The sequence below is a fragment of the Lissotriton helveticus genome, chromosome 5_1, assembly GCF_964261635.1.
Source record: "Lissotriton helveticus chromosome 5_1, aLisHel1.1, whole genome shotgun sequence".
NCBI classification, from domain to species: domain Eukaryota; kingdom Metazoa; phylum Chordata; class Amphibia; order Caudata; family Salamandridae; genus Lissotriton; species Lissotriton helveticus.
The window spans coordinates 1,473,452,748-1,473,465,466 of NC_136065.1; the positions used below are offsets into that span (position 1 = coordinate 1,473,452,748).

Here is a 12,719-nt window from a genome sequence, read left to right on the forward strand (position 1 = left end):
CTACGGACAGGTAGCAGTGCGCTTTACAACCTCAAAATACATACAAATACATACAAAGGTTTTTTGTTACAGAAGTGATCTAAAGTTCTTGGGAGTGGGTCCAAATATTTATACCCCAAAATCCTTTGTTCCCTTTCTGCCTAGTCCAAACTTTGTTTACATGACTCCTTCCTTCCTTTCACTGTGCAGGCCAGAGACATCAGCCTCCCCACAGGAGGTGGAGCCAGCACAGTGGAGGGAAGGCACAGCTCTGGAGCACTTTGTTGACATGATTCCTTCTCCCCTTTCACAGTGCAGGGCAGAGACATCTGACACTCCACAGGAGGTGGAGCGAGCATTGTAGAGGGAAGGCCAGCCCTATTCAGGTCCCAGGTGCAACTCCTACCTCCCATCTAGATGCAGATCTCTCTATTCACCACTGGGCTTCCCCAGCCTGTCTCCTGGAATTCCCCAGCCCTGTCACTCACAAACCCAGACAAGGAATACACAACCTAGCAGAGGCAGGCCTGGACTGTTAGGCAAGAAGATACTTACTTTCTAAAAGTGGTATTTTCAAACACAGAATGTTAAAACTAACTTTACTAAAAGATGTATATTATCATTCTGAGTCCAGGCATACTAAATCGATTTTCTACCATGTTCCCTGGGTCAGTTAGGATTATAAGAATGTAATAATCTAACTTCCCATTCTGGCCTATAGAGAACAGGTAGCCTTGCAGTAGTGAAAAACTAAAATGGCTGTAATGCACTATTAGGACATGCTACACACACCAGAGCATGTCCTACCTTACACTTACAATGCACCCTTCCCTTGGGCCTACCATAGGGGTGTCTGATGTGAAGCAAAGGGACGTTTAGGGACTGGCAAGTGGGTGCACTTGGCCAGGTCGACATGGCAGTGCTAGACTGCACACAGACCATGCAATTGCAGGCCTGAGACACATTTTACAAGCTGCCTCTGTGGGTGGCACAACCAGTGCTGCAAGCCCACCAGCAGCATTTGATTTACAAGCCCTGGGCACACATGGTGCACTGTACTAGGGTCTGACAAGTTAATGAAATAACCCATTCATGGAATCACTAATTAGTACCTCAATTTAACATAGGGATCACTTGCACTTTGGCACTGAATAGCAGTGGCACAGTGCCCAAAGCATATAACCAGCAAAAACATATCAAAAACAGAGGAGGCAATCCGTCGAAATGGAAGGGAGACTCACGCTAATGATGCCAGGTCTAACGCAGATTGTACGCAAAAACAACATGCACATGTGAAAATATTCTACCATTTTCATGTGATATTGCAGATATTTTAAACTTGTGCCAAAAAACCCAATTTAGCCATCCTTTTAAACTGCTTACCCGGTGTGAGCACGGTAAATGATACGATGTTCAATAATCTTACTTTGAAATCAAACAGATGTTGCCTATTATGATTAGAAAGTAGCTTCCATTAAGTTATTGCAAAAGCACAGATGAAGTTGAAGGGCGAGGTCAGAGGAAGTCATGGACAGCACAGAAGATATTCAGGGAAAGAGCAGAGGCCCCGGCCCTTCACAACATAAACACTGTATGAACACAGGACTCTTGGCCTCGGAGGGGTGATGAGGTGGGAGGGGTGAGGTGGATGCAGGGGGAGATTAAAGGAAGGCAATGGGCCTGTGAGCATTGTTGTGGGAGGGTGTGGAGGAGGCACAGGACGATAAAGTGAGGGATGTTGTCTCAGCTAATAGGTAACTGTAAAAAAGTATTGATGGGATGTAAAGCAGCAACAAAGTGAAAGAAAATGTGTGCTGTTGCATGCTGCAGTACACATGACATGAAGGTTGTAAAACACACTTTCAAAGTGCTTAGCATTCATACACATGAGATGAAATGAAAGTTGTAAAACAGGCACTCTAACAGGAGCAGTAAACAAAGAAACAAATTAAATGTAGTCACTGCAGTGCAAATTAAGCTTAAATTTAACAAATGAGAAAACAAGCAGTGGACTTGGAGGGGTGGTGTTGTGAGAGATAGGAGGGGTGAGGGTGATGGACTGAGAGATTAACCCGTTTACTGCGGCGGACATTCTGCCATGGTGCGGGCATTCTATTGTGCAGGCGGGGCTGCGTCGGCCAACGGTCGTGCCCAGCACCCGCAAGGTAGTGCTCACGATGCGAGCACGGAAGGGGTTAAGGGAAAGCAAGGGGCCTTCAAGAAGTGTTGTGAAAGGGGAGAGGGAGAGGCACAGGAAGATAAATCTAAGGCGATGGACTTGGCCCTAGTTTCAGCTAACAAGTAACTACAAGCCACGCCTAGCCCACTTCTCAATCAACCACTTCTCCCTACCATACACAAGAGAGCTGCCTAATTTGACCTACTGTAGTGAACTTTGTAACCCCGTCAAGGTGGTAGAAGAGTGCCATAGAAAAACTACACTAAAATAAGGTAAACAGTTATATGAATGTAGGTATGTGGATGCTTGGAACGCTCCCCCGCCTAGAGACCGGTACAAAGCCCGCATAACCTAGCATAAATTGTGGTAATTACAAAAAACACTTGAACATTTCAAAATGTTGTAGATGTAGGAGTGGATAAATGAAGATAGATTCATCCTCGTCAATCTAAGCCCTCCCCGTTACGGCATTAGGGGTGTAGGATCAATTGGAGATAAAGTGATGTGCTAAAAATCTCAGAATTTGTAGTTTGTGTCACGAGAAGTAACATTTCTTCCTACTCTAGTCTCTGATTTCCAAAGTCGTCTGTTCAACCGCTGGACCACACTTCAGATGCCTCTCAAATGTTTATTTATTTGCAGAGGGCATTTTCTCTCCCCGCCGCGGGTCTAAGTTCTAAATACAATGTAATCAGAAGGGGATCAATAGACTATAGGCTACTTACCTGATGATGAATTCTCCTCTGATGGCAGCTGCTGCACTGATCCGCAAACTCCTTGACCAACCAGGAGTCTATGGTGTCTCCAATCAAAAATGGGGGGAGAAAGTGGATTACACTGGTTTCCATGGCAAGAAGTGACTGGCGAGTGGTGCAGTAATCTTGGAAGCGGAATGTCCCTGGCTCCCACAATGGGGGGCGCTCCACCGCCATTTCCCGTGCGCGGATGAAGGCTCTGAGGGGACCTCACGAGTCTCGGTGAAATCAATCAATCATGCCATTTGTATAGCGCACTACTCACCCGGGAGGGTCTCAAGGCGCTTGGGGGGAGGGGTATGCTACTGGTCGAACAGCCAGGTCTTGAGTTGATTCCTGAAGGCGAGATGGTCCTGGGTCAGCCGAAGGTGGATGGGGAGGGAGTTCCAAGTCTTGGCAGCCAGGTAAGAGAAGGATCTTCCTCCGGCGGTGGCTCTTCGGATGCGTGGTACGGCTGCGAGGGCGAGGCTGGTGGACCGTAGCTGGCGGGTGGGCGTGTAGAAGGTCAGGCGGTCGTTGAGGTACTTGGGGCCCAGGTCGTGGAGAGACTTGTGTGCATGGGTGAGGAGCCGGAACGTGATCCTCTTGTCGATGGGGAGCCAGTGCAGGTTCCTCAGGTGGCTGGAGATGTGGCTGCGTCGGGGGACATCCAGGATGAGTCGGGCGGAGGCGTTCTGGATGCGCTGGAGTCTTTTCTGTAGCTTGGCTGTGGTTCCGGCGTAGAGGGCGTTTCCGTAGTCCAGTCGGCTGGTGACGAGTGCCTGGGTGACAGTCTTCCTGGTCTCGGTCGGGATCCAGCGGAAGATCTTGCGAAGCATACGCAGGGTCTTGTAGCACGATGAGGAGACGGCGTTGACTTGTCTGGTCATCGAGAGGGAGGGGTCCAGGATGAAGCCCAGGTTGCGTGCGTGGTCGGTTGGCTTGGGTGCGGTGCCCAGGGCTGGGGGCCACCAGGAGTCGTCCCAGGCGGAGGGCGTAGATCCCAGGATGAGGACTACCGTCTTGTCCGAGTTCAGTTTCAGGCGGCTGTCCTTCATCCACTCGGCGACGTCTTTCATCCCTTCGCGTAGGCAGGTTCTGGCGGTGTCGGGGTCTCTGGTGAGGGAGAGGATCAGCTGGGTGTCGTCAGCTTAAGAGATGATGTTGAGGTTGTGCTTGCGTGCGATGGCTGCGAGAGGTTTCATGTAGATGTTGAAGAGGGTGGGGCTGAGTGAAGATCCTTGCGGGACGCCGCAGATGACTTCGGTGGCCTCGGAGCGAAACGGGGGGAGGCGTACTCTTTGTGTTCTTCCGGCGAGGAACGAGATGATCCACTCCAGTGCCTTCTCTTGGATACCGATGTTGCTGAGGCGCTGGACTAGGGTGCGGTGGCAGACAGTGTCGAACGCAGCGGAGAGGTCCAGGAGGATGAGGGCCACTGTTTCCCCCTTGTCGAGCAGGGTCCGGATGTCGTCGGTGGCTGCGATGAGGGCGGTCTCGGTGCTGTGGTTAGCTCTGAAGCCGGACTGCGAGGGGTCGAGGGATCCGTTCGTCTCGAGGAAGGCGGTCAGCTGTCTGTTGACGATTTTCTCGATGACTTTAGCAGGAAAAGGGAGGAGCGAGATGGGGCGGAAGTTTTTGAGAATGGTGGGGTCCGCTGTAGGTTTATTCAGGAGGGCGCTGATCTCGGCGTGCTTCCAGCTCTCCGGGAAGGTGGTGGTGTTGAAGGAGGCGTTGATGATGTTCCGGAGTTGGGGTGCGATGGTGGAGTCGGCCTTGTTGAAGACGTGGTGTGGGCAGGGGTCGGTCGGTGATCCGGAGTCGATGGTGTTCATCGTGCGGGCTGTGTCTTCGGTGGTCACCGTGGTCACCGTGGTCCATGTGCGAAGGGTGGCGGTGGCGGGCGTTGGTTCGACGGTTGGGTGCGTGGGTGGGGCGCCAAAGCTGTTGTGGATGTCGGCGATCTTGCGGTGGAAGAACGAGGCGAGGGAGTCGCAGAGGTCTTGTGACGGAGTTATGTCGTTGGTGCCGGTGCTGGGGTTGGAGACATGACTAATTGAGCAGCCAGCCTGTTTGTGTAGGCTTGCACTCGTTTTTCCGAGCACTCTCCAGCAATACTTCGCTATTGGCAGTCACTATTAAATGGAAAACTCTCAAAAGATCAACATGTTTCGTGTCTGAATAGTCATGGGATTGACCATCCCGGTGCCGGCAGGTTAGGTGCAGCAGTGGCAAGCGATCCGCTTGTTGGACCCAATTGGAGTCCTTTATACTGCCGGCAACTGTTGCGAATATTGTTGCATACAGTCTAGGTCTACTATGAAAGCAAGGGGGTATGTAGTTTTACACTTACCTACCAGTGTAGATAGTATGACATTCTGATCCTGAAGAAGTGTACCAGATCTCTTTGACTATTCAGACACGAAACATGTTGATCTTTTGAGAGTAGGGCCCTCACAACTAGACACATTGCGACTAGGTAAGGCCCCTCTCCACCCGTTTTAACTAGGCAGTTTACCTACGGAATAAAATTTGGATAGGATAAACTGACCTATTTTAACTCACTTCCCCTTACATCTACACATACTAGGCCCCTCACCCCCACTGCACCAACCGACAGGAACAGAAGATCCCCGACAAAGAGCCCCCATTTCGGGTGCCCGTCCGGTATTGCAGCGCCGACCTGACGAGGGAGGGGCATACTCAAATGATGAAGCATGACACCTAGCTTGCTAGGTGTGTGAGAGTACTAGTTCCACAAGGAGGATTTCCCCTTCGCCTGCTCCTTCTTACACACACCCTTGGTCTCATTTGGGACCCTTCCATCGGTTCCTAAAACCAAATCCTTTACTGCTTCAGAGGAACTCCGTACCATTTGTGAGAATACAGCCAATCGGGGTACGTACGCTGGACCTCGTTAAACTTGCCCCTAGTCCTTCTCTTTGTGATACAAAGTGAGCAAGGACTCACGTCTGAGCATACCCTGCCACACTCATGGCTGCCAAAAGCGGTACAAAAGGGGGTGGTGATGGACGGAGCATCTGAATCAATCAAACACTCACACCCAGTCAAAAGATCTGGGCTTAATCCATCACCGTTCTTTAGCCCACTCTGCCACCCCAGTTCAGACATGGCTATATGCAAATCACTCTGACCCTGTGCCTCATGGGAACAGTCCAGCCCGAACTGCCAAGCCATGTCTTCCCTGGACCTGAAACAAGCTTCCGGGGACCGGTTTCTGGCATTCCAGCCGTCTTCAGCCCGGCTTCAGCCTTCCTGATCACATTGCTAAAGTCAGATAAGGATCCTGCCAGTTGCAGTTACTGTGAGCCTTTACCACTTATAAATAATGCTAATAACATTTTAGCAAAGCTCTTGGCGAGTAGGCTGTCTCCTATGATGCCTACTATAAAGCTTTGCTAAGATTCTTGACTTATACCAGAGGTATACTTATACCTCTTATAAAGTTTGCACAATGTTTGCCTTATTACGTCGCCTCAACCTGGAGCTAGAGGACTCAGTGGTGCTTTTAGGTTCCTCAATTACGTGCGATTCTATTGAATGGCCCTACTAAATACAGCAGTATGGCACTATGTTGCACTTTTATTATATGGGTAAAGCTACTCTATACCTTCCCTGTGGCTAAAATACGATTAGACCCCTTAGTTACCCTTCCAATTGCCATTCAATGCGGCACATGGTCTGGATGTCCCTTTCCCCCAATATTATTTACCATTTGTATGTAACTGATTTCGTGCATGCTGTGGCAGCACCATGCGCTCAAGGGCCTTAGCTTTAGGGCACGTTGTATAGCTATTTCCCTATATGCTGATGACACACAAGCGTAAACCTGTCTGCAGTCATGAGGGTGATGTTGAAATACAACGCGCTTAATTAAAACAAATCCTGGATACATTTGCTCACATAAGAGTTGGATAAACAGAATGTATTTCCTTTGAGGGCTGACAGTGTAAAGATGCCAAGCAAGTGTAATTTCAGTATAAATTGGCATAGCATATTGCTTAGTTTGTATTCAAATGTGGTGCCTATCGTACCAAGACATCGTTTTGGGACGATGCCAAGATATACAGCTATAGTTCTGTCAGTCTGTTTTCTTTTCTTGACTCCCAGGTTATCAAGGATCTGGAGGATGAAAGGCAGAAGCATGCTCAAGATACAGCAGAGGGTGATGATGTCACATACATGTTAGAGAAGGAACGTGAGCGGCTTATCCAGCAGGTACATATTTGCAAACTATTGAAATTAATGGTACATAGGTGTGAGTAATGTCCAGGAAGTTTAATCATAGATGCTGAGAGAAATTCAGAACTTCATTTTATTTTACTACAGCCCCTTATGGCTGCTGTACAGAAAATAGCATAACCATCACATTACCATACTTGGCAAATACCTCATAATAAACCAGCGACAGGCGACATTCTTTTTTTAGGTAATATAATATATCTGACTGAGATGACTAACTGCAGATTCCTTACCTTAGAATTATCCGCATGCACCAGACTGGGTCCGGAAATATTTCTACAGCAGTACCTCTGCATGTCCGTTGAGGGCGCCAGACGACTCAGCACGACGTTGTCCACCGGATATGGCGTTGTCTGAGTCCTTCTAGGCCATCCCCTGATGCACTTACTTGAGTTTCTTACTTTCTGCACTTCCACCGTGATCTGGAGAGTGGTACCTCTGGCCATCTTGGCCTACCTCGTCGTTCTCGGCAAAAGGGTATTTTTTTCCTGGATATCTTTGGTGTCCTGAGATCTAAGATGTTGACCCCGCACCCTCATTCTATTTGTATGTGGTGTCTAGGCGCGCACCCTGACTCTGAACTATGCGCCTCGTGTCTTCAGCTTCATTCTTTGGTGTTGCAGGAGCACCACATGGCACTGTTGGTGATGCGGTGGTTGGTGGCCCCTCGCTGTTTGTGGTCATCTTCCTCCGAGGACTGCTCAATGGCCAGCTCATGGAGTCCTTTGTCCTCACGGTCGCTTGGTAAGTCACGCCGTTGGCGGTCGGTACCTCGGCCTTCCCCTACTTTACCACGTGCATGCGTTCACCTGATGAGCCTTCTATTCCTCGGAGTCGGACCGAGAAGCTGGGCCCCGCCTTCCGGTATTTCCCAACACCGGGGTGACTTTGGCTCAGATGAGCTAATACTATTTCTACCTACATGCTGTTTTTGGTGCTAAACGTCCCTCTTGTGCTCTTCTTGACCCGGGGAGGTTTGTGCGGCCTCAACTGACTCCAAACCAACGGGGTTCTCCCTTGGTGTCAGCGGGGTCCTCTGAATCCGTGACTGACTCAGTCTCGGCTCCGGTGAACAGCCCCTTGGGTTTCCCACCTGTGATGCCTATGTTGGATCGGCCACTGCTGACACTGATTACCCTTTGCCGAAGTGTCGCTGTCTTGGTGCCTGGAGTCGGTGAATCAGTCCTCTTCGTGCTCCCGTCCTCCACTGTCAGAAGAGCCCCCTGCTCTTTTTTCTTTGACATACCAGTATTGATGTAGGTCATCACATGATTGAGCCTCCTCCTCCTGAGTTTTAATGTGTACCTGGCCTAGTTGAAGCTATTGGCCTTGATTCTTTCCCATCCGCTGGCCTGCTTTCACCTCCTTGCCTCGCTTCGGAGGCTAGCTCAAATATTGCTCAGCTTTTGAGAAGAGTTGACCTAGTTCTGGGGCTGCAACTTCCTTCTGTAGAAATGGCAATTAATCCCCTATTTGGGGTGCTCCAACAGGGCCACCTGAGTCCTGAGCCTGCACTTCCCTTCAGTAAAACCCTCTATGATATTCTATTGGGAACTTGGGCTAAACCCATCTCAAGGGTCTCTGTTGACCAGTCAATAGCCCATAGAACCATCCTACCCCTGGAGACCCCTATGCCTTTCCCATCAGCCTACTTCCCACAGTTTTGTGCTTCAGGCTGCTATAGCCTCCCCCAACATCAGGGCCGTGCCTGATGCTCCTCCAGACAGGTAACCTAAAGGTCTCCATGCTTTGGGTCAATATATCTTTTTTACTACTAGCTCTGCCATAGTCCCCTAACACGCTTGTGTTTTGAGTTGTTTTTCTCTTGTGCTGTGGGATTCAGTCTTGCGCCTTCTCCCTTCTGTCCCTGATGACTCTTGGGACACTATTTCTCAGCTGATTGAGGGCGGTTGTCAGGCAGCTAGTTTACTGATTCACTGTAGCAGGGATACCACAGATTCTGTCAAACGGGCCATGGCCCTTTTGATAGCTCTTCACCGACGTGCCTGGCTATGTATCTCTGGTTTTTCTCAGACTGTTCAGTCCGCCTTGGTGGAAATGCCTTTTGACGGTCAATATCTGTTTGGCTCTCAAGCTGACTCCGCTTTATTTCATTTTCGGGCTATTCAGAGTGGAGCAACATCTTAGTATCTGCTTACCATTCCGTCTTCTTTGCACCCTGTACTCATTTGGGCTGGGAATGGTTTCCTGTAGTATTCCCTTCTACGTGGGCTGTTATAGGGCTGTGCCAGTTGGCTCTTCTTTTCACTTGTCCCTCTGCCTGCCATCAGAATGGTGCTTGGCCCAAGCAGGTATTTTCTTTCTGAATTCTACCCTGTCGATGACAGTTCGTGGTCCTGGATTTTTCTCTGGGACGTGTCTTTATCTCCATTTGCCTTGCTTGCTGCACTGGAGCAAGTCAGCAGATGGTGCACAGGTGTCCTCCACTCTGTTTAGGCCCATTTTTCCTGTCAGATGCAAGGGAGGTGGCATCATTCTTGGCCTACAGTATTTTGTCTGGGTCTGCCCTGAGTAGTGTTCGTTCTTGCTCTCTTCAGGTGTTGAGAATAGATGCATGTGCCGCTAACAAATTAACCTGACAACTTTTTGGGTCACAACATTGCATCATTTTCCACCTTTGAAATTACTGTCCATAGTATCTCAGAGTCTTTGTGATTTTTTTCCCGCCAATGGTTCACCAAAGGTGCCGTCACAACATTGTTTTTTATTCTTGATTTATGTTGCTGTATCCTTAGACGTACCTCTTGGTTGGTTTTGCCGATATATAGGAGATTGCACGGACATGTGATTCCGTATACCACATACCGGGTTTTACAGTTGGAGAAGCCCTCGTGTTTCCAATTTATTTGATTGTGTGTAAATAGTATTCCTTCTTTCGTTGTTTCGCAACATGAACATGTGCCACACTTATGGTGGCCTTGGACAGGGGGTAGACCTAACATCGTGCGCAAGTTTGGATTCTTTACTTGTGGTACAGCTGCTCTCACCAGCTGGTTGGCAATGCTATGGTTCTTTTTAAATGCGAACAAACGCGTAGACTTTCAGAAATAAGCCAAAAATTAAAAAGTGATAGAAAACAGTAAATTGTATATATATTTTGTGGTTCAAATACATATTGGCTTGTTGTTGTGAATATTCAGATTCCAGCATATATCTAATCATTGATGTATCTTTGTTTTTGTTTGTACTGGTATGATTGATGGATGATTGAAGTTTGTATGAAAAACTGTGAATGCATTGTTGTAAATAGGAAAGTTGTTTATGAAAAAAATGTTTTTGTTGTGTACATAAGGTTTTAGAATTTGTGTACAAATTTGATAAAACACAGGTTCAAATAGAAGAATAAATCATATAAAAAAAAGCAAATAAAATAATTGGAATTAAAACCAACAAACATATTGTTTCTATCATATGTTGTGACCCAAAAAGTTGTCAGGTTAATTTGTTAGCGGCACGTGCATCTATTCTGTTCATTCTAGCTTGTGGCAAGCTGTGCCGTTGGGAGCCCAGACCCAATGGTGGTTTTTCGTTCCTCCTCAGGTGTTGGCACTTCTTGTGCAAGTTCTCCATACACAGGTGACACAGGCTCCTCTCCACCTCTTTTCTTTCTTAGGTTCTTTGTAGCCATTCCTTGTCTGTGTCTTGCATGAGGCGCCGACTCTGCCAACCTGCCTCTTCAATGCCTCTGTGTGACCTGTTTTTTCTCTGCTTCTGCCTTGCGTGAAGCAGTGATTGGAGCCGTTTCCATGACACCCCCGTGGCAAACCCGACAATCCGTTACTGGCTAGACTGTTCTTCTGGTGTACCTTCTCCCCGTTTTGTGGGTACATGGAGTATGTTCCTCTTCCGTTCCTCTCGGACGTGGGCTTCTTGCCTGTCCACTCCAGGTTGGTTTGTTGGAGGTTTGTGCTTCCCTAGGATTCTTTCCAGGGAGACTCCTCCACTTCTTGCGAGTGCAGTTGCAGTTATTCCTCGTAGGGGCTTGTTTCCCTTGTACCAATGTGCTACCGAGTTTGGTCTTCGGTAGCGTCAAGATCCTCACCCAAATTGTTCTCTGGCTTGTTGGCCGGGCACAGCTGGCCTTTGCTTCTGGCCATCTTGCCTACTAAGCTGCGGGCACTGCCTAGCTATCTGTTCCTTCTCTTCTTTACACTGGCCCTTTGGTTGGACTTTAATTTCTGGCGTTGGTCTTCCAATACTAATTTCTTTTACTCTATGGCTATCTGCTATGGGCTCCCAGGTGCTGGCCGAGTCTGTCGTGGTACTCTTTGCCAGTCCGCCATTGTTGTCCTCCTTTCTCTATTCTAGTGGGATTGGTTCTACCCTGTGGTTTTCTTTTTGATTGTCTCTCGACTGCCTAATCAAACCTTTTTGTCGGTAGTGCTGTTTCTGTCTGCTCCCTTAGTTTTCTCGGGTGTGTTCTTCTACCCCACCCTCTCTAGACGGGGCCTTATGGCTGGTTTCCAGTTTGCCATTGTCTCACCTTCAGCCCATGGCCACTGTTGTGGTTGTTGTTTGTACCCTTCTTAGGCACTTATTATTTTACAGTGTGAATTTTATGTATGTTTATGTTCATACATAATATGCCTCTCTATTTCTTTGTGTTTCAACCCTTCTTTTCTCACGATTCTACACTGTACAGTCCCTGAGGGCCTTTTCTCTCTCTAAGTGTTCCCTCTGCCTAACGTGGTCTATGGCCATGATTATTGCTATTGATCGCGATCCTTTATCAGCTTTTGGTGGAGTCATCTGCCTTGCATACTTCAATGATTGGGAGTTTGGCCTGATATTTTTAGCTGTAGTCATTAGCCCTTCTCCTCGGTCTCTTGGTCTGGTTGCCCTTCATGGGGGCGTTGCATTGCTTTGTTTGCATGGAGTGTTCTTCCTTTTTATCTTTTTCTTCGGCATACTTTTTCTCCAATGTCTTGCATGTTTGCGGGTTTGGTTCTGTACGGTGTTCTCCCCGACTGTACTAGTGGGATGCTTTCTTCCACCCTTCCCTTCCTGGCAGGGGCTCTCTCTCTTTTCTTATGCAGACCAGGTAGCATACTCGGGGAATTTACAGGAATCTGTTCACAGACCCACCACCGGGAAGGTATGGCTTGGGTTTCTATTCTACGGTAAGGAGTCTGCAGCTAGATGACTCTATCAGATGAAGTAAGTCACTTACCTTCAGTAACGCCTTATCTTGTAGAGACTAGATTTAGCCGCAGATTCCTACCCAACTGACCCACCCTTTCCTGTCTGCCAACTGGTTCTCCTTTTTTCCAGTTTCTTTCCATGCACCTTTGTTCTTTTCGTTGAAAAAAAGAAAAAGAAAAGAAAGCCATATACCACAATATGTATATAGATCTAAGAGGCTCGAACTAACCAATGATACTTAAACACGTTTTTCAAAAAGAGGATACTTTTTTGGGCCTACTGTTTCAATGGCAGTTCCTATATGTGGCTCTGCGTTTTAGCAAGGAAAGTAGTAGCGGAAAAACTGATGTCAGCGCTTCAGGGGAGGGCATATGGACTCTGACGACATCATATCCGGTGGA

The 12,719-nt window shown here is 48.1% G+C and overlaps 1 protein-coding gene across 1 annotated transcript in view; it reads left to right on the forward strand.

The window, feature by feature from the left end:
• Positions 1–12,719, forward strand: part of CTTNBP2NL (CTTNBP2 N-terminal like) — a 258,239-nt gene that overhangs the window by 234,309 nt on the left and 11,211 nt on the right. The window contains exon 4 of the mRNA XM_078644463.1: positions 7,024–7,131. Coding sequence (XP_078500589.1) covers positions 7,024–7,131 — 108 coding nt within the window. The remainder of the gene's footprint in view (positions 1–7,023; positions 7,132–12,719) is intronic.